General features: G+C 39.6%; 2 protein-coding genes across 6 annotated transcripts in view; one reads left to right on the top strand and one right to left on the bottom strand.

The window, feature by feature from the left end:
- The window catches only part of LOC126481618 (integral membrane protein 2C), a 33,867-nt gene extending 31,140 nt beyond the window's left edge, over positions 1-2,727 (top strand). Inside the window, exons 6-7 of the mRNA XM_050105502.1 lie at positions 1,688-1,834; positions 1,916-2,727. Of these exons, the coding sequence (XP_049961459.1) occupies positions 1,688-1,834; positions 1,916-2,046 (278 nt within the window). The 3' untranslated portion in view covers positions 2,047-2,727. The remainder of the gene's footprint in view (positions 1-1,687; positions 1,835-1,915) is intronic.
- LOC126481619 (serine/arginine-rich splicing factor 4-like) overlaps positions 2,572-20,659 on the bottom strand; it is a 56,380-nt gene continuing 38,292 nt past the window's right edge. For 4 of the 5 annotated variants that reach the window (XM_050105503.1, XM_050105506.1, XM_050105505.1 and 1 more), the window contains exon 6: positions 2,572-2,827. In XM_050105503.1, the coding sequence (XP_049961460.1) occupies positions 2,738-2,827 (90 nt within the window). In that variant the 3' untranslated portion in view covers positions 2,572-2,737. Of the gene's footprint in view, positions 2,828-3,619; positions 4,395-20,659 lie in introns of those variants that run through there. The other variant, XM_050105507.1, reaches the window with a different exon arrangement.

Genomic DNA, 20,659 nt, shown 5'->3' with positions numbered 1-20,659 from the left:
AACAGGGCCTGAAGGTGTCTTGACGTTTATCGTTGGTCATGGGTTTCATAGGCCAAAATTATTTTAAACACTTGGTTGCCTAATTTTAATTCTGCCCCGGCCGCCTCGACCGTGATCAAGTTTGGTATGTGTGTGGTTTTTTTTTTTTTTTTTTTTTTTTTTTTTTTTTTTTTTTTTTTTTTTTTTTTTTTTTTTGTGGCAAATCATCTGCCTCACAATGAGCACGAGTCCTCCGCCTGGGCGGTTTTGTCAATTGACCCTGTGGACCAAGTAATTGTGCACCTTAAATGAGTTGGTCGGCATTAGATGCATCTTCATGATGCAGGCAACATCTGTGGTGTGCCGGTCAAGAAAGGACTGCAGCTGCAGGGTTTTATCTGTAATGCCACGGGCATTCTAATTAAAAATTCGAAAGGATGTTCTTCTATTGAGGTCCATTGGCAAATACTGTCATAGCGGCTTCTACTATTATCATTAACTTGGAAAATATATCTGATTTTGCTCGGACCTTTGCCAGTGTTTCTTTATCTTTTTGCACCAGGGTGCTCATGTTCAGTCCCACAAACAGTGCTTTTATTTCTCTGAAATCTTCCAGCAAACTAAAGAGGTCACCACTAGTGTTTGGCGTCGCCTGAGGTGGCTCTGGTGCGGGTTGTGGAGCAGTTCTGATATCTTCTGTGCCAGGAGCAGCCGGAGGATCTGGTGGTGGGAACACAGCTTCATTGCTACAAGCAGTCGACTTGGCTGCTGGTGGATGTGGCAGTGGTGGCGTTCTCATCTCTGGGCCCACTGGTGGGTGGTGGGGACGCACTTGCTTCTGGCACTGCTGAGGGGGACGGGGAAGGGTTACTTCGGCATTGGAAATGGAGGGGCAGCCCGTGCGGTCTGTCCTGGCATCAGTACCAGGAATTGCCGTGCTGGTACCTAAACTTATCTTGCTGCCAAGTTCAGTTTTCAGTGGCAGCTGGGGCAAGTTTGCTTTGGCTGTGGTTTTGAATTAATCTTTGATAAAATTCACAATGGGCTAAGGGCACACTGGGTTTTGTGTTCTCCCATGGCTGCAAAGACTCGTCAGGTGCAGGCGTGTGCATTTCACGCACTTTGGCTGAAGTTAGCAGTTTTTGCTTGTGTGTTTGAACCTCTGGCAGCAATGGAACTGATCTGGACCTTCAGGCTTGTTGTATTTTTCTACTGTTATCCTAAACCTTAGTATACAGTGAAGACTAAATACTTGCGTCCTCATTATTTTCTAGCACCACCAAGAAGTTCTGCTCCTTCTTCCAGCCTCCAATTCTTTCCTCTGTTGCACTATGAAACATTCGCCTATGAGTTACTGCTTGCCAACCTCCAGTTCCGCACTTGAAATTTGTGTACATTGTACTACAGAAATGTTTTTAAGCCCTGCACTATTTATGTTTTTCCTTATTTGTCCCAAGGAATCTGTTGATGGTAGGTTAGCACACAATACTCTGGTTATACAGAGGTATTAATATGATATTGTGACCTATTTTCAAGAATCGAGAAGAAAATGATGTAACTACACTTCGTAGTCTCTGTAATACTGTAGTATCTTTTATGGTTAATTTATGGGCACCATAGTGTCAACATCATTTTTTCAGTTGTATACTGCAGTAACCTTCCATTAATTTTTCAAATTTAAAATAATTTAAACTTGTTTTGTGTTTAGGTTATTATGAAGTTGATACAAATGTGGTAAGAGAAACTATGAGAGTTGTTGTACCGCCTATTAAAGATTACAGCTCTGTTGGCATTTACATAGCAAGAGAATGTAAAAATGTACCAACATATTTGCTGGAGAAAGTTACTTCACCAGGTAAGAGGCATATATCAAAATTATTGTAATGATTGATGACACAATTTTTGAAAATACTAATCCAACTTTTCTGTATTTCAGTTTTCAAAAGAAGTGTGCTTGAAAACAATGCCAAGTTTGCAGAATTTGCAGGGAAGAAGATATTAGAAGTTGATCTCATTAATATGCCTGAGATTTTAGAGTATGAAGCTCAAAATCTGCAAGGTGCTTAATAATGTGTGGAGAACAGTGACATATTTATTGTATTATTTGTTACCAGCATATATAAGACCTGTTTTAGGCAGAGTTTGCTGCTGTTAGTAACTTTATTGTTTCATAAGTCTGGTGGTTTGGAAGACTGAGCAGTATGCTGAAATATATGTTAAGTTTTAGGTGTTTTGGTAATAAGACTGTGGGTGCAGATGGAGAAAGCTCAGAATTCTACTTAAGAATAGAATCTCAGTTATTCCTTACATATCAGAATATACCTTTCAGTCCAAATTGATAATGGAGCCTTTACCCCTCAGAGGAAGTGGTGACAGTTTGTTAGATACAAATTTCAATACTTTTACTTTTTTTTTGTCATTATGAGGAAAGAGCTTACACTCTACTGTGACAAAAAAATCGTTCCATTCAGTATAGATTTGCGGGCAAGTACATTCTTGTTATAAGCTTTATCAGATATCCCTGTGGAAGTGTGTTATGAGTTTTGGGATTAGACATTCAGTAGAAAACATTTTAGTTCCTTTAGATATGAATTTATATACTAAAGAGTTTAAATGTATTTTATTTGCAGATAATAGTTTACATGTTGAACTCTTGTTGTTTATATACTTTTAGAATAACATCCATGTTACTTTACAATATAAAACTGTAGTTTCCAATTTCAGAAAATAAAAATCATATAACAGTAATGAACAGTAACTAAATAATAGGTTCACCATTTACAGCTTTTTGGCGAAGGTGGAACAACTTCTTAATCCATTTTTCCATTCGTTGCTGATCTGAAAATAACTAAAAAGTATTCTTTATTTTAATCTGTTTTGAAGAGTTTAAAGTACAAAGTACAATGTTTTCAAACATAGAATCAAAAAGTTTAACTCAAACTTCCTCGTTACAATCTGCTGTGAAACTAGATTTTTTATAATGTAAGTATGGAAACAATAAGTCTATTAATTTTTGTAGACCAGAGATCATTTTCTGGAATATTTGCATATAAATCACTACAAGTGCGCCAGTTTCAGTGAAGAGAGCTTTCTGATAATTATTAAGTAGGTGTTTATATTGTACATTGAAGGGGGGGGGGGGGGGGGAGGGGAGAATGGAAAGGAAAGGGAAGAAACTGATATCAGCTGCATCGGGAGTTAATGCAGTGAAAATATGTGGCAGACTGGGATTTCCTGGTTACTAGGCACCACTGTACACAGCGTTAATTGCAAATGTGCAGACCATCTCAAAAAACCCAAAATCACCATAAATGGGCTCATTTTCTTCATTGTGATAAGTGGAGTATTAATTTCAAGCTTCCTGACTTATTAAAACTGTATGCTGAACCAGGACTTGAGCATGAAACTGTGCCTTTAAGAGAGTAATGCTCTTGTCAACAGCTATCTAGGATCAATTCACAACTTACCCTCACCACTTCATTTCTGCAGGTACCTCTCTCTCTCTCTCTCTCTCTCTCTCTCTATATATATATATATATATATATATATATAATCACACACTACATTGTGAAGTATTAATTTTTGGAATCTGTTTCCTAACACTAAGCAGGCACTTCAATAAAACCAAGAGGTTTGATTTTTTTTTAAATGGATATTTAGACAATTGTCAATTTTTCAGCATCAACTGCTCCAACAAATGTAATTTGCACTGCAGATTTCACAGATTTAAGGGTTAAAGATAGTCTCCAAACATAAGTGACTGTTTAGAGATCCTATTCCAATCTTGTACTTAATTTTCTCTCTGACAGAAGCCTATGTGATATGGAATGGTTGAACAGTATGACATGGTAAGCAAAGGAGTTTTGCTGTGTAATACAGGTCTATTGTACTTTGTAACAGTATTGCCTATTTTTGTCCTATTCCATTCGCGGCCGTTGTCACTGTCAATATAATTTTTCAGAGTATGTAAACACAATATATAAAATTCTCAGATGCTTCTGCCACTGTTGCAAATGGCCTTCCTCAGGGTGTTTTATTACCGCTATGCAGTCTTGTTTCTCTGAATTTACCTAACAAGGTTTTATGAGAACTGTTATCTTCCCTCCAGATATTCAGTTTTAAGTTTCTTGGAAATTTCTTTTAAACTAATGCAATGGGCTATTCTGACCTGAGAGCACCACACTCATACTGCTTCTCAGTATTACTCCAAAATAATAGTATAGTGTGACATGGTCACAATGTCAACCACCGATCTTGCAGTCTGATACTATATATTATGAGGTTCTCTCTCTCTCTGTTACAGGCATTACTTTGAACTTAATCCACATATAGAGGGGGTTGCCTTCAATTACATAAAGTGGATATTTTGTTAAGTCTCTCCGGATTCCCTGAAGTCATTCAGTGAGGATACTGACCTGTAGACAAAAAAAAATCAGTAAACGATCTTACAGTGCTGCTGATACCATCTTAACAGGATGTGTGTACTGATAACACTAGTGGCCTTATATGCTTCTTTGAGGCACACCTGATACCACTTTTGTTTCTGCTGAACATTCCCTGCCCAGTATAACATACTTGCTTCTATTAGTCAAATTATTCATAAAGCCAATCGCATACATGCGAACAAAAATACATATGATTGTATTTTGGTTAGTAGCAGATCATGTGGTAAGTGTCAAATGCCCTTTGCGAACCTAAGAAGAGAGGATCTTCCTGTTCATAAGCACCCACCGACTGAAAAATGTGTGTACAAATGCGGCAAGCTGTGTGTTACACAAGTATTCCTGAATCCATATGCTCCGGGGACTTCCAACTTCTTTCTGGGCAGAGCAGCTCGCCCACCTTACCCCTTCTTCCTTCTCCATGATTTTATTTCTGTCTTATTGAATTTTGCTGACAAAGCTTCCCAGGAGTTGCATTTTGTATCCTCCTCCTGAGAATTATTCCTGCATCAATACATATAGGATGAAGACTCATAACCTCACAGTTTGATCCCTTTAACTCCAACAACCAACCAATAATCCATGCTGATGCTGATTCTCAGAGCAGCTCGATTTCCTCCAGGAATCTCACTGTTTGAGCTTAGAATATGCTTCACAATCCTGCAACACATGTGTGCCACAAATACTGTTCAATAATTCTGTGCATCTCATCTTTTACCTGTTTTGTATTACCTGTTTGTAAACAAGTGTCCTGTGCTCTCTCCTGTCACACGAGACTATCTGCTGTAGAATTTCTCAATAAATAAAAGCTACAAGGAAAAAAATTCATTCTAACTGAGACTGTATCAGGGCCTGGCGCCAACTTTGGTATTACATTAGAACATTTTGATCATCAAAAACCATTGGAAAAACTCCAGATTCATAAATTACACATGATTAATTTTACACTGCTTACTATTTTCCTACAATAAAAAGAATGTCAACCATTAGAAGCTGTACGCCAAGTAACTTGATATAAGTCTAGAAACAAAATTCAAATTTATGTTTTACAAGAGCACTTAAGTTTGTTTCTCAATAATAATCTCCTTTTTGCCCATAGTCACATTCACTTTTGTAAGTACAGGTTTTCTCCTTTATCAGATGATGTCTTTAGATCCAAGTAAAATAGGTGAGATGAATTACATGAGAAACAGTAAATCTGACGTCTTTTCTTGCGAGATCATGTGCAGTACTGCCAACATTCCCAGTTTCCAAATATTCACAGCCTCAAACAGTTCTTAGTGTTGTGCTGTAGAACGGTATTCTGTAGTTATCTTTTTCTGCAATTGAAAGGTTGATCATTGGTCTCTACTTTGCTGTAGGTGAATCTTTAAGAGCAATGCAAACCGTAGGGATATTTTTTGAACCAGTTCCACAATAATGACAGATCGTTTTCATAACATTGCAGAATCGTACACCCATTATCGGGTAAAAGTGCCACACAACATATCACAAGCCTGTGGGGGCCAACATGCAAATTGCAGAAACACAAGTTTCAGCACCGTTGATTGCACTGAAACAAATAATATATCACATTTCCTGTTGATGCCAGTTGTTATTAGAGACTACAAATGTCTGTCATAGACAATAACATTATAAGACCATTTTTACTGCTGTAAATCAGTTTTCATTTCTAAGTCATCTTAGATTCCAAATTAAATTATCATGTCACAATTGGTACATATATCAACCTTAGATTTCTTTGTAGTCAGTTTCATTTTGTGAAATTCATCACAAAAGAGCCTATAACCTTGCAAAATTCTTTAGATTACTTTTCGTACAATGCAGCCATCATCAGGTAAATTAATAACAATTTCTTCTCAAATAATGGCTTTTGTATGTAAAGATTCCAGTTAGAAACTTAAGGATGTACTCTTTTATATTATTGTTTTCTGAATGAGACCTTTCAGTCCTGCTGGTCCATTCTGAATAAATACCTTTAAAAAACATGACTTGCTATTATCAATTTTCAGTCTGTATTACTCCATGTGGTCTTTCACATTAACTTCCCTAAATAGATTATTTTCATTTCAGATTGTGATAAGCTTTGTTTAAAATAACTTTAACAAACCTCAAACATAATCTTTTCATCTATTTCGGTCATTCATTGTTCAGTATGCACCAAATATTTTTCAATGAACTTCATTTGAGATTTTTCTGGTGACGAATGCAGGTCACAACAATCAGCAGCTACAGTACTCTTGTACACTGTTTAGACACTAGTCACATTACCCTTAATGTTTTATCATAGGATATAGTATATCAAAACATAAATGATGGAACGCATTATTCCCCATTTGACCACTATTGCTATTGCTGTTGAAAGTGTGTGGGACAAACTCACAAACTACACATTGCAGTCTCACTTTATTAACTGTCACAATTGCATATATCTTGACAGATTACACCGCTCTTCCCTAGTGTAGCCCAAGGATGGCAATTTTTTCCTTGCTCAAGAAAAATATCCAAATTCCCGAGAAAAGATTAAACGTGCTGATCTTTGTTAACCAGGTATGCAAATCAACATGCTGTTAGTGTAACTACTAGTCCCTAGGAGAGTAGCTAGCTGGTTAAGCTGTGTACTGACTTGCTGAATCTCTAACGTTAGAGCTATCTCGAACACGGTGAATAGTCCACACAGCTCCACACTTTTGGCCAGAAGCAGATGAACACAACATATCCTTCATCACACACCAAACTGTGGCTTGTTGATATATTCTTTGCACGCTATCACACTGCAACATTTGTTCACAGTATAATATGCACGAATACACATTTCGTCTGTTTAAAACACTAGCCACTTTCATCCCAGTGCTTACCTCGATTACATGTGACAACTCGTTTATTTGGTCTATTTTTAAATGTAAATCCCATGGATTTAATTTTTCTCTCTCCAGAGTTTCCTTACAGTCAAATAGCTGTGAAGTTTAAGCATAGTTGGTACGTCTTTGTACTGTACTAATAATCTATAAAACTGTCACGTCTGTTTGGATGTGCTTCTCTAAAACTACTGGATGAATTTTCATGGGGTTTTGGCAGGTAACTTGAGCATATCTTAGGGCACTGTATATATCATCAAAGTCAGATCACAGAAAAAAAAGATATCGTAACTGAGTTTTATCCATACTAATATTATAGATGTGACAGCAACTCCATTCGTTATAGAGATAGATTAAACCCTGAGGAAGAACAAAGACTGCTTTAGAAAGTGTGTAGTGCAATATACTTACTACTGGTTTCGAGAATATTATGTGAATTATGGAAAATATTTACTCTTTGCCTTTTAATTTTTATCATTTGTGAAAATGCTTGTATTGGTTGATATGTGCTACGATTCAAAGTAATGAATACAATGCTTACACATTCTTCAATGTGTTTAATCCTGACTTCCACACTACTTGATGCATAATGTACACGTTCTATAATGCATAGCTGCTTCAATAGCATAATGCATAGGGCACGCCTTCCTGCCCATGCCCCTCAGTATGCACTGCTCAGCAGTGACGCTGCACATGCTGATGCATCATGTGTTGGGACAGCATGGGAGGGGAGAGTGGGCACACATCACGAGTTGTGCTTACCCGAACAGGTAGACACATGAGGGCAGCTGATGGTACTTTGTGTACAGCAGCTTGCTTATTCACCGAAACTCATAACAACGAAACTACTAATATGCAAGTGCAGCCACAGCTAAGAGCTAGTTGCATAATAATAGTAATTTATCTGTACTCTCGCTGGGACAGTGATTTTGCACACTTGATTTCTCCTTTTCCAGGGGTGAGTTCTTGAATCCAGTTCCACTTAGCATCCTATCTTCCCTCCCATCATTGCACATCGTAGACATGTTCAACTTTAACATTTTGCTTGCATGTTTCACCAACTTTCCAATCAGGACTGTAACTCCTTTCTCCTACACAACATTAATAAATTGAATAATGTTAATTTAAAGCTGTCACAGCTTGCCCATGAAGACATTTTCTTTGCTTACTTCCCTTTCATGCATTAGGAGGTAACAAAATGCACTACCATGAACTAAAATGTGACTACCATGCCATGTGATCAAGTTCCCACTCTGCTAGGTCTACAGTTTGTCTTTACTCATAATACAAAGCATGCTGCTGAAAGTATCATCATGTGGTTCCTGTACAACACTACAAACCAGCTGAATATATTGCAGTCTCCTGATTCACATATGCTGAAAATTTGTTACATATAAAATTGCATTAAAAGTGATGATGAAGCCAATTCCAGAAGCCTTGAAGCAGTCAATTTGTAAATAAAAGGAACAATCTACGATTTTTAGCCTTTTCTCTGTGTTGATACAATTGCTATCGGTCTTCGCAACAAATCCTTCAGTGTCAAATTGTCTTTTGTGCTAAAATATGACTACAGCATTATCGAAAAAAATCAAATTAAGTCTCTAAAAACACACTGAACGTATAAAATGGACAACTACTTAATGTTTCATTTTTAATTATTTGACAAAGGTCATATGTAAAACAAATACTACAGCATCTATGCTCCGTGGCACGCATTCGTTTTATCAGAGCAATTTGTCTCCTAAACAAGCTCCACAGCTAAAAACATTTAGGTGCCTAAATACTTTTACAAATAGTGTAAAAGAAGATAGACCAGAGGTAAGTAATTATGTTCTTATGGTGACACATTTAAAAGGTTTAACACGTTGGGTGCCAGCGGCCACAGCAGCCATACATCTGACACTGTGTGCCTGGAATGGCCATGAAACATCCATCACTAAGCCTAAGGCATTCAACATGTTAATCCCTAACAAATTTATTTAAAAAGATATTCGCTTCCAGAAAACGAGTACCATGCTGCTGTTGTTACCCGCACAAATAACCTACAAAGAAAAAGAGCTACTAGTTGGGACAGTGTTGAAATATTTCATGGTTCAGAATGTGTATCACACCTATAGCATTTCTTCTTTCGAAACTAATAATAACACGAACAAATAAGACTTTTCTATGTAAAACATTCTCGGTTTTCGTGCTGCGTCAATTCGGGATAAAATCTCAAGCTTTCGACGATAGCCTCCATCGTCATTATCAGGAGCAACTGACTGTCTTCACTGCTGCTGTGTTGGCCTTACATAGCCTGTGGACGTCTTGTGATTGGTATGCGATTACGTACTGCTGTCGCACACGGTGTCAATGTGTGTGCTGGTGGTGCCACCACTTGGAACGTAAACCTTGGAAGGAATGTTTTTGCTGTAAAATTTGAAATTTTCCTGGCGAATCAATTGTTCAAAAAGATTTCACACTTTCAGCTGGTGGTTGGAAACTTCATTGCACAATATTTCGGCTGGACAACTGCCAGCCAACTTTAGGTGAGCCGAATGAGGACTGACGAAGACGTTCTCCGCTCCAGCTTTTATAGTGCGCTGATAGTACTGCCGTGCATGTGTTGCAATTGCGGAGACAGAAGGGCCACACCGCCCAAAGGCAGCGCCCTCGCTGGTGGAACTGCAGTACTCAGCTGCCGTCGGTATTGTCACTGGCCGCAGCTATCGAAGTCTTCTGGCATCTTCGTTTCGAGCAAATTTCGGAGATGACGGGATTCCATATGTTATTCAATTGGTAACCACTGTCACGGTTCATTAGATTTCCCGCAATGCATATTTCAACTGATTCTTTGATAATGGAGTCCCAAAAAGTTGTTGCAGTGGCCAAAATCAAAGTTTTGTCTCCGCAATTGCAACGCATGCGCTGCAGTACTATCAGCGCACTATATAAGATGGAGCGGAGAATGTCTTTGTCAGTCCTCGTTCGGCTCACCTGAAGATGGCTGGCAGCTGTCCAGCAGAAATATCACGCAATGAAGTTTACGACAACTGGCTGCAAGCCTGAAATCTTTTTGAACAATGTCTCTGCTGCTTCTCTGCATCGAGCGCTAGTTTCCATGCACTGCCCGGATAGTATCCACTATAACCATTAAAGTTCTTCTCGCTCATTCTTATTTCAACAGCCTCCTTCATAACAGAATCCCAGTATGTGGAGGCACGAGACAAAATTTTTGTTTCATCGAACAGTATTTTATGTTTGTTCGTGGGACTATGCTCTGCAATTGCCGATTTCTCCAGTTCTCTATTTTTAATATGCCAATGGTGTTCTCCACAGCAATCGGAAATGGTATGAATGGTCTGACCTCTGCAATTGCTTCCACACTCACAGGGGCTATTATAAATTACAGGGACCCTGAGGCTGAGACTGTCCTTAATAGCGCGCATCATCTCCTTAATTTTCTTAGGCCGACGAAAAATTGGTCTTATACCCCGTCTACCCAGGAATCTTCCTATTTTGTTGGATATAGTGCCACAAAAAGGAAGAACCACAATCAGTGCTTCATCATGTGAATGTGCAGCGTTTTCACATTTCCATCTCTTCAGAACGCTGCCTTTATCATGTGCACCATAGCCATTCTTTCGGAACATGTACTTCAGATGGTTAATTTCAGACTTCAAGTGGTCTTTGACAGAAACCATTTTTGCTCTGTATACCAAAGTGTTCAAAACTGCTCTCTTCTGAACAGAGTGATGGAAATTCTGTGCATTAAGGTATAAATCGGTATGTGTCGGCTTACGGTACACAGAGTGGCGGAGAAGCCCATCCACCTGCCGTTGTACTAAAACATCCAAGGATGGCAACCTTCCTTCCTTCTCCAACTCGACAGTGAAGCAGAGTTCTGATGTATGCTTTTCATTGTTGTTGTTGTGGTCTTCAGTCCTGAGACTGGTTTGATGCAGCTCTCCATGCTACTCTATCCTGTGCAAGCTTTTTCATCTCCCAGTACCTACTGCAACCTACATCCTTCTGAATCTGCTTAGTGTATTCATCTCTTGGTCTCCCTCTACGATTTTTACCCTCCACGCTGCCCTCCAATACTAAATTGGTGATCCCTTGATGCCTCAGAACATGTCCTACCAACCGATCCCTTCTTCTGGTCAAGTTGTGCCACAAACTTCTCTTCTCCCCAATCCTATTCAATACTTCCTCATTAGTTATGTGATCTACCCATCTAATCTTCAGCATTCTTCTGTAGCACCACATTTCGAAAGCTTCTATTCTCTTCTTGTCCAAACTATTTATCGTCCATGTTTCACTTCCATACATGGCTACACTCCATACGAATACTTTCAGAAATGACTTCCTGACACTTAAATCAATACTGGATGTTAACAAATTTCTCTTCTTCAGAAACGCTTTCCTTGCCATTGCCAGCCTACATTTTATATCCTCTCTACTTCGACCATCATCAGTTATTTTGCTCCCCAAATAGCAAAACTCCTTTACTACTTTAAGTGCCTCATTTCCTAATCTAATTCCCTCAGCATCACCCGACTTAATTAGACTACATTCCATTATCCTTGTTTTGCTTTTGTTGATGTTCATCTTATATCCTCCTTTCAAGACACTGTCCATTCCATTCAACTGCTCTTCCAAGTCCTTTGCTGTCTCTGACAGAATTACAATGTCATCGGCGAACCTCAAAGTTTTTATTTCTTCTCCATGAATTTTAATACCTACTCCGAATTTTTCTTTTGTTTCCTTTACTGCTTGCTCAATATACAGATTGAACAACATCGGGGAGAGGCTACAACCCTGTCTTACTCCCTTCCCAACCACTGCTTCCCTTTCATGTCCCTCGACTCTTATAACTGCCATCTGGTTTCTGTACAAATTGTAAATAGCCTTTCGCTCCCTGTATTTTACCCCTGCCACCTTTAGAATTTTAAAGAGAGTATTCCAGTCAACATTGTCAAAAGCTTTCTCTAAGTCTACAAATGCTAGAAACGTAGGTTTGCCTTTCCTTAATCTTTCTTCTAAGATAAGTCGTAAGGTCAGTATTGCCTCACGTGTTCCAGTGTTTCTACGGAATCCAAACTGATCTTCCCCGAGGTTGGCTTCTACTAGTTTTTCCATTCGTCTGTAAAGAATTCGTGTTAGTATTTTGCAGCTGTGACTTATTAAGCTGATAGTTCGGTAATTTTCACATCTGTCAACACCTGCTTTCTTTGGGATTGGAATTATTATATTCTTCTTGAAGTCTGAGGGTATTTCGCCTGTTTCATACATCTTGCTCACCAGATGGTAGAGTTTTGTCAGGACTGGCTCTCCCACGGCCGTCAGTAGTTCCAATGGAATATTGTCTACTCCGGGGGCCTTGTTTCGACTCAGGTCTTTCAGTGCTCTGTCAAACTCTTCACGCAGTATCATATCTCCCATTTCATCTTCATCTACATCCTCTTCCATTTCCATAATATTGTCCTCAAGTACATCGCCCTTGTATAGACCCTCTATATACTCCTTCCACCTTTCTGCTTTCCCTTCTTTGCTTAGAACTGGGTTTCCATCTGAGCTCTTGATATTCATACAAGTCGTTCTCTTATCTCCAAAGGTCTCTTTAATTTTCCTATAGGCGGTATCTATCTTACCCCTAGTGAGATAGGCCTCTACATCCTTACATTTGTCCTCTAGCCATCCCTGCTTAGCCATTTTGCACTTCCTGTCGATCTCATTTTTGAGACGTTTGTATTCCTTTTTGCCTGTTTCACTTACTGCATTTTTATATTTTCTCCTTTCATCAAGTAAATTCAATATTTCTTCTGTTACCCAAGGATTTCTACTAGCCCTCGTCTTTTTACCTACTTGATCCTCTGCTGCCTTCACTACTTCATCCCTCAAAGCTACCCATTCTTCTTCTACTGTATTTATTTCCCCCATCCCTGTCAATTGCTCCCTTATGCTCTCCCTGAATCTCTGTACAACCTCTGGTTCTTTTAGTTTATCCAGGTCCCATCTCCTTAAATTCCCACCTTTTTGCAGTTTCTTCAGTTTTAATCTACAGGTCATAACCAATAGATTGTGGTCAGAGTCCACATCTGCCCCTGGAAATGTCTTACAATTTAAAACCTGGTTCCTAAATCTCTGTCTTACCATTATATAATCTATCTGATACCTTTTAGTATCTCCAGGGTTCTTCCATGTATACAACCTTCTTTCATGATTCTTAAACCAAGTGTTAGTTATGATTATGTTGTGCTCTGTGCAAAATTCGACCAGGCGGCTTCCTCTTTCCTTTCTGTTCCCCAATCCATATTCACCTACTATGTTTCCTTCTCTCCCATTTCCTACACTCGAATTCCAGTCACCCATGACTATTAAATTTTCATCTCCCTTCACAATCTGAATAATTTCTTTTATTTCATCATACATTTCTTCAATTTCTTCGTCATCTGCAGAGCTAGTTGGCATATAAACTTGTACTACTGTAGTAGGCGTGGGCTTCGTATCTATCTTGGCCACAATAATGCGTTCACTATGCTGTTTGTAGTAGCTTACCCGCATTCCTATTTTCCTATTCATTATTAAACCTACTCCTGCATTACCCTTATTTGATTTTGTGTTTATAACCCTGTAGTCACCTGACCAGAAGTCTTGTTCCTCCTGCCACCGAACTTCACTAATTCCCACTATATCTAACTTCAACCTATCCAGTTCCCTTTTTAAATTTTCTAACCTACCTGCCCGATTAAGGGATCTGACATTCCACGCTCCGATCCGTAGAACGCCAGTTTTCTTTTTCCTGATAACGACATCCTCTTGAGTAGTGCCCGCCCGGAGATCCGAATGGGGGACTATTTTACCTCCGGAATATTTTACCCAAGAGGACGCCATCATCATGTAATCATACAGTAAAGCTGCATGCCCTCGGGAAAAATTACGGCTGTAGTTTCCCCTTGCTTTCAGCCGTTCGCAGTACCAGCACAGCAAGGCCGTTTTGGTTATTGTTACAAGGCCAGATCAGTCAATCATCCAGACTGTTGCCCTTGCAACTACTGAAAAGGCTGCTGCCCCTCTTCAGGAACCACACGTTTGTCTGGCCTCTCAACAGATAGCCCTCCGTTGTGGTTGCACCTACGGTACGGCTATCTGTATCGCTGAGGCACGCAAGCCTCCCCACCAACGGCAAGGTCCATGGTTCATGGGGGGGGATGCTTTTCATGTGTTCCATGAATTGTTTCAGAGCTTCTGGTGCTGTGTGGCCAGACCACAAATGTATCGTCACCATAACGATAAAAAAATGATGGACGGAGGGGAGCCGAATTTAATGCACGCTCCTCAAAATTCTCCATAAAATAGTTAGTCAATGGTGGAGACAATGGAGAGCCCACTGCCATACCGTCTTGTCATTTCATAAAATTTATTACCATACAAGAAGTAGGTGGTCATCATCACGATTTTCTCAACGAACATCTGGGAATTTTTGATGTGATGTTCACACCGGCCAATTACAGGAGTCATCGACTTTGTTAGGTATTTGGCCAGCTTGTAGGTAGGAGTACCAATTGCAGTGACAATAGGGCTCAACCAATTGCAGTGACAATAGGGCTCAAGGGAACATTATCCTTGTGGATCTTCGGTAGTCCGTACAACCTGGGAATTCTAGGAGCTCCGACTTCGAGATTTTTCGTAACGTCATCTGTCAGACTGGAATTCTTCAATAGCTCCATGGTTTTTCTCCTGTACGTCAAAGTTGGGTCCCATTTAAGACATTTGTACGTACTGTCCTCCAACGGTGATATTCAGTAGTATTGGGAACCACGGTGGCATTTCCTTTGCCAGCTGATAATACGACAAGATCTTCATCTCTCCAAAGTAAACGGACTCCCTCCCTCTCCTCTCTGCTGATATTGGATCTGGAAGGCTTAGCTGAGGAAATATGCGACTGGTAATAAGTCTCACTTCTTTGGTGTCATCCTGTGCAAGATGCCGCAGTGCCTGTTCTACTCGACTGATAAGATCTATGAAGGGTATAGTACTTAGTGTAGGAGCAAAATTCAAACCTTTATTAAGGGCCGAGATGGCTCCCATGTCCACATTCTTCTCCGACAGGTTGACAACAGTGCACACTGTTTCATATGATGACTCCCTCTGATCTTTGCATAGCTGCAAGATGCTCAAATTTCTTTGCTTGTTTAGCCGATATATTGTTAAGATGAGCTCTTTGATGAGCATCTGTCGTCATATCGACCCACTCCCAGTCAAACGGTGAGAGAACTGTAGATAACAAAAAGATGTCAACTATATAAACTTAGTGCATTAAAATCTAGTTCATACCTTGTGTGTCGTAACCTTTCTTTGACGCTCATGCAGCTTGTCTTCTGTAATATATTCTTCACTCCAACCGACTTGATAAGATGTTTATCCACAGCAACCTCAGGCACAATCTCCTTATCATGACAGCGTTGCAGAAATGCATAATTACCCCACTACTGTGTATATTTGATGTACAGCTTCTCCAGTTGACAAACCTGGCGTGCGATGTTCTCCCCATAGAGGAAAGATATATGAGAACAAAGTCTTTCATGATGGCACTTATATGTAAAACATTCTCGGTTTTCCTGCCGCGTCAATTCGGGATAAAATCTCAAGCTTTCAATGATAGGCTCCACCGTCATTGTCAGGAGCAAGTGACTGTCTTCACTGCTGCTGTGCAAGATCCACAAGGATAATGTTCCCTTGAGACTTATGTTGTTGTTGTTGTTGTTGTTGTAGTCTTCAGTCCTGAGACTGGTTTGATGCAGCTCTCCATGCTGCCCTATCCTGGGCAAGCTTCTTCATATCCCAGTACTTACTACAACCTATGTCCTTCTGAATCTGCTTAGTGTATTCATCTCTTGGTCTCCCTCTACGATTTTTACCCTCCACGCTGCCCTCCAATGCTAAATTTGTGATCCCTTGATGCCTCAGAACATGTCCTACCAACCAGTCCCTTCTTCTTGTCAAGTTGTGCCACAAATTCCTCTTCTCCCCAATTCTATTCAGTACCTCCTCATTAGTTATGTGATCTACCCATCTAATCTTCAGCATTCTTCTGTAGCACCACATTTTGAAAGCTTCTATTCTCTTCTTGTCCAAACTATTTATCGTCCATGTTTCACTTCCATACATGGCTACACTCCATACAAATACTTTCACAAACGACTTCCTGACACTTAATTCTATACATGATGTTAACAAATTTCTCTTCTTCAGAAATGCTTTCCTTGCCATTGCCAGTCTACATTTTATATCCTCTCTACTTCGACCATCATCAGTTATTTTGCTCCCCAAATAGCAAAACTCCTTTACTACTTTAAGTGTCTCATTTCCTAATCTAATTCCCTCAGCATTACCCGACTTAATTCGACTACATTCCATTATCCTCGTTTTGCTTTTGTTGATGTTCATCTTATAGTCTCCTTTCAAGACACTGTCCATTCCATTCAACTGCTCTTCCAAGTCCTTTGCTGTCTCTGACAGAATTACAATGTCATCGGCGAACCTCAAAGATTTTATTTCTTCTCCATGGATTTTAATACCTACTCCGAATTTTTCTTTGTTTCCTTCACTGCTTGCTCAATATACAGATTGAATAACATCGGGGAACGGCTACAACCCTGTCTCACTCCCTTTCCAACCACTGCTTCCCTTCCATGCCCCTTGACTCTTATAATTGCCATCTGGTTTCTGTACAAATTGTAAATAGCCTTTCGCTCCCTGTATTTTACCCCTGCCACCTTTAGAATTTGAAAGAGAGTATTCCAGTCAACATTGTCAAAAGCTTTCTCTAAGTCTACAAATGTTAGAAACGTAGGTTTGCCTTTCCTTAATCTTTCTTCTAAGATAAGTCGTAAGGTCAGTATTGCCTCACGTGTTCCAACATTTCTACTGAATCCAAACTGATCTTCCCCGAGGGCGGCTTCTATCAGTTTTTCCATTCGCCTGTAAAGAATTCGCGTTAGTATTTTGCAGCTGTGACTTATTAAACTGATAGTTCGGTAATTTTCACATCTGTCAACACCTGCTTTCTTTGGGATTGGAATCATTATGTTCTTCTTGAAGTCTGTGGGTATTTTGCCTGTCTCATACATCTTGCTCACCAGATGGTAGAGTTTTGTCATGACTGGCTCTCCCAAGGCCATCAGTAGTTCTAATGGAATGTTGTCTACTCCCGGGGCCTTGTTTTGACTCAGGTCTTTCAGTGCTCTGTCAAACTCTTCACACAGTATCATATCTCCCATTTCATCTTCATCTACGTCCTCTTCCATTTCCATAATATTGTCCTCAAGTACAGCGCCCTTGTATAGACCCTCTATATACTCCTTCCACCTTTCTGCTTTCGATTCTTTGCTCAGAACTGGGTTTCCATCTGGGCTCTTGATATTCATACAAGTAGGTCTCTCTAATTTTCCTGTAAGCAGAATCTATCTTACCCCTAGTGAGATAAGCCTCTACATCCTTACATTTGTCCTCTAGCCATCCCTGCTTAGCCATTTTGCACTTCCTGTCGATCTCATTTTTGAGACATTTGTATTCCTTTTTGCCTGCTTCATTTACTGCGTTTTTATATTTTCTCCTTTCATCAATTAAATTCAATATTTCTTCTGTTACCCAAGGACTTCTACTAGCCCTCGTCTTTTTACCTATTTTATCCTCTGCTGCCTTCACTACTTGAGACTTATAGTCAGTGCAATTGGTTCTCCTACCTACAAGATGGCCAAATACCTAACAAAGTCGATGACTTACAGCCGGCCAGTGTGAACATCACATCAAAAACTCCCAGATGTTCATTGAGAAAATCAAAAAGATTAGAGTTAGTCCAAATGACATTTTAGTCAGCCTGGATGTGGCATCACTGTTTACAAAAGTTCCTGTGGAGAACACTTTGAAAATGCTGGCGGATCTTTTTCCTCCTGAAACTATAAAGTTGTTCCGACTTGTGGTGACGACCACCTACTTCTTGTATGGTAATACATTTTATGAAATGACGGACAGCATGGCAATGGGCTCTCTGTTGTCTCCATCACTGGCTAACTTTTTATGGAGAATTTTGAGCAATGTGCATTAAATTCGGCTCCCTCCATCCATCATTATTTTATCATTAAGTTGATGATACATTTATTGTCTGGCCACACAGCGCAGAAGCTCTGAAACAAATCAGAGAACACACAAACAGCATACATCCGAACACCTGGTTCACTGTCGCGATGGAGAAGGAAGTAAGGTTGCCATTCTTAGACGTTTTAGCACAACGGGTGAATGGGCATCTCGACCACTCTGTGTACCTTAAGCCGGCGCATAACGATTTATACCTTAATGCACAGAGTTTCCATCTCCCTGTTCAGAAGAGAGCCATTTTGAACACGTTGGTATACAGAGCAAAAATGGTTTCTGACAAGGACCACTTGAAGTCAAAAATTAACCATCTGAAGTACATGTTCCAAAAGGAAACGTGAAAATGCTGCACACTCACAGGATGAAACACCAATTGCAGTCCTTCCATTCTGTGGCTCTATATCCAGCAAAATAGGAAGATTCCTGGGTAGACGGGGTATAAGACCAATTTTTTGTCGTCCTAAGAGAATTAAGGAGATGATGCGCCCTGTTAAGGACAGTCTCAGGGTCCCTGGAATTTATAATAGCCTTTATGAGTGTGGAAGCAATTATGTAGATCAGACCATTCATACAGTTTCTGACCGCTGTCCAGAATACCAATGGCATATTAAAAACAGAGAACTGGAGAAATCAACAATTGCGGAGCACAGCCTCACGAACCAACATAAAATACTGTTCAATCAAACAAAAATTTTGTCCCATGCCTCCACATACTGGGATTATGTTATTAAGGAGGCTGTTGAAATAAGAATGAGCGAGAAGAACTTTAACCATGATAGCGGATACTATCTGAGTGATGCATGGAAACGAGCGCTCCATGCACAGAAGCAGCAGAGACGAGACATTCCTTCCAAGGTTTACGTTCTAACGGAATCGGTGGCGCCACCAGCGCACACATTGACACCGTCTGCGGCAGCAGTACATAATCGCCAACCAATCACAAGTCGTCCACGGGCTATACAAGGCCAACACAGCATCAGTGAAGACAATCAGTTCCTCCTGATGACGACAACAGAGGCTATTGTCAAAAGCTTGAGATTTTATCCCGAATTGACACAGCAAGAAAATCGAGAAAGTTTTACATATAAGTGCCACCGTGAAAGACTTCATTCTCATAAGACATTTTCTATGACATTCAATGGCCCATGATTTCCACTTTGTTTCCATCAGCAGGCACTACATGTACTGTGTTTAATACAGCTCTTTCTCATGGACACCGAACGAATTAAAAGCTCCAATGAAACGACCGAATTTTCACTGTGTGTCTGGCATTGCTGGCCTACCAAATTGCACATAGGATGAGCCATAAATGAAGGTATAGGCTATCAGCTCATTCCGCAAGTTGCCCAAGCAAGTATTTGAATCTGGATTTTCAGAGGGCCACAGAATCGTGTTTACACACTGGAAACCTGTGTTTGTATTTCTCATGCCTAGTTTTACGCTATTTGTCTGCACATCAAACTCAATTGGCACTTTTGAACTTGACATGCTTTATGCAACAAACACAGAATTATACAGTGCTTTTTTAGAAGTTAAAGGAGACTACGTTCATAAAGAAGTGGTAATTTTTTCTGCGCAAAATATTTAGAATTACTGTAGCCACAGTCCAGTAAAATTCAACAATAAAAAACTGCATTCTTGGTTTTGTCCCTATTTGATTACCAGCACATTGATTAAATAACAAATTGGTGCACTATGTACTCCATGATCCCAAGACCAAAATACAGATGTAACCGTAGCTAATACTTTTAACTATCTGCTACCGATATTCCAGTTTGTCACATTACTTTGATTGCTTAAGCACTTTACATATAAATAACAATTTTATATCTTCGCTGCTTTAGAGGATATACTATCACAGGATTTTACAAAAATAGGTCGAATACCTGAATACCTAATTAAACTTTCTACTATGTCATTTTTGCAGCCTCATTTTGGAATCATATTTCAGCTGCTTCACTATGTTTTGGCTTAAACAAAAGTCACATCAACGTTTTAGATTATATGTAAAAGTCACCTCAGGATGGTGCACATTATATGCTAGTGGATGAAGGATTTGTTTCATGACCCATTTATAGTAGTAAGTAAGTACGGTGGGGCTAGGATAATTTTAATGAGACACATATACCTCAATTTACATTCTTTATATATAAAAACAAAGATGAGGTGACTTACCGAACGAAAGCGCTGGCAGGTCGATAGACACACAAACAAACACAAACATACACACAAAATTCAAGC

Source organism: Schistocerca serialis, chromosome 5, assembly GCF_023864345.2.
Source record: "Schistocerca serialis cubense isolate TAMUIC-IGC-003099 chromosome 5, iqSchSeri2.2, whole genome shotgun sequence".
Classification (NCBI taxonomy): Eukaryota; Metazoa; Arthropoda; class Insecta; order Orthoptera; family Acrididae; genus Schistocerca; species Schistocerca serialis.
The sequence above is the reverse complement of the archived record's forward strand: the minus strand, read 5'-3'. Positions and strand labels throughout refer to the sequence as shown.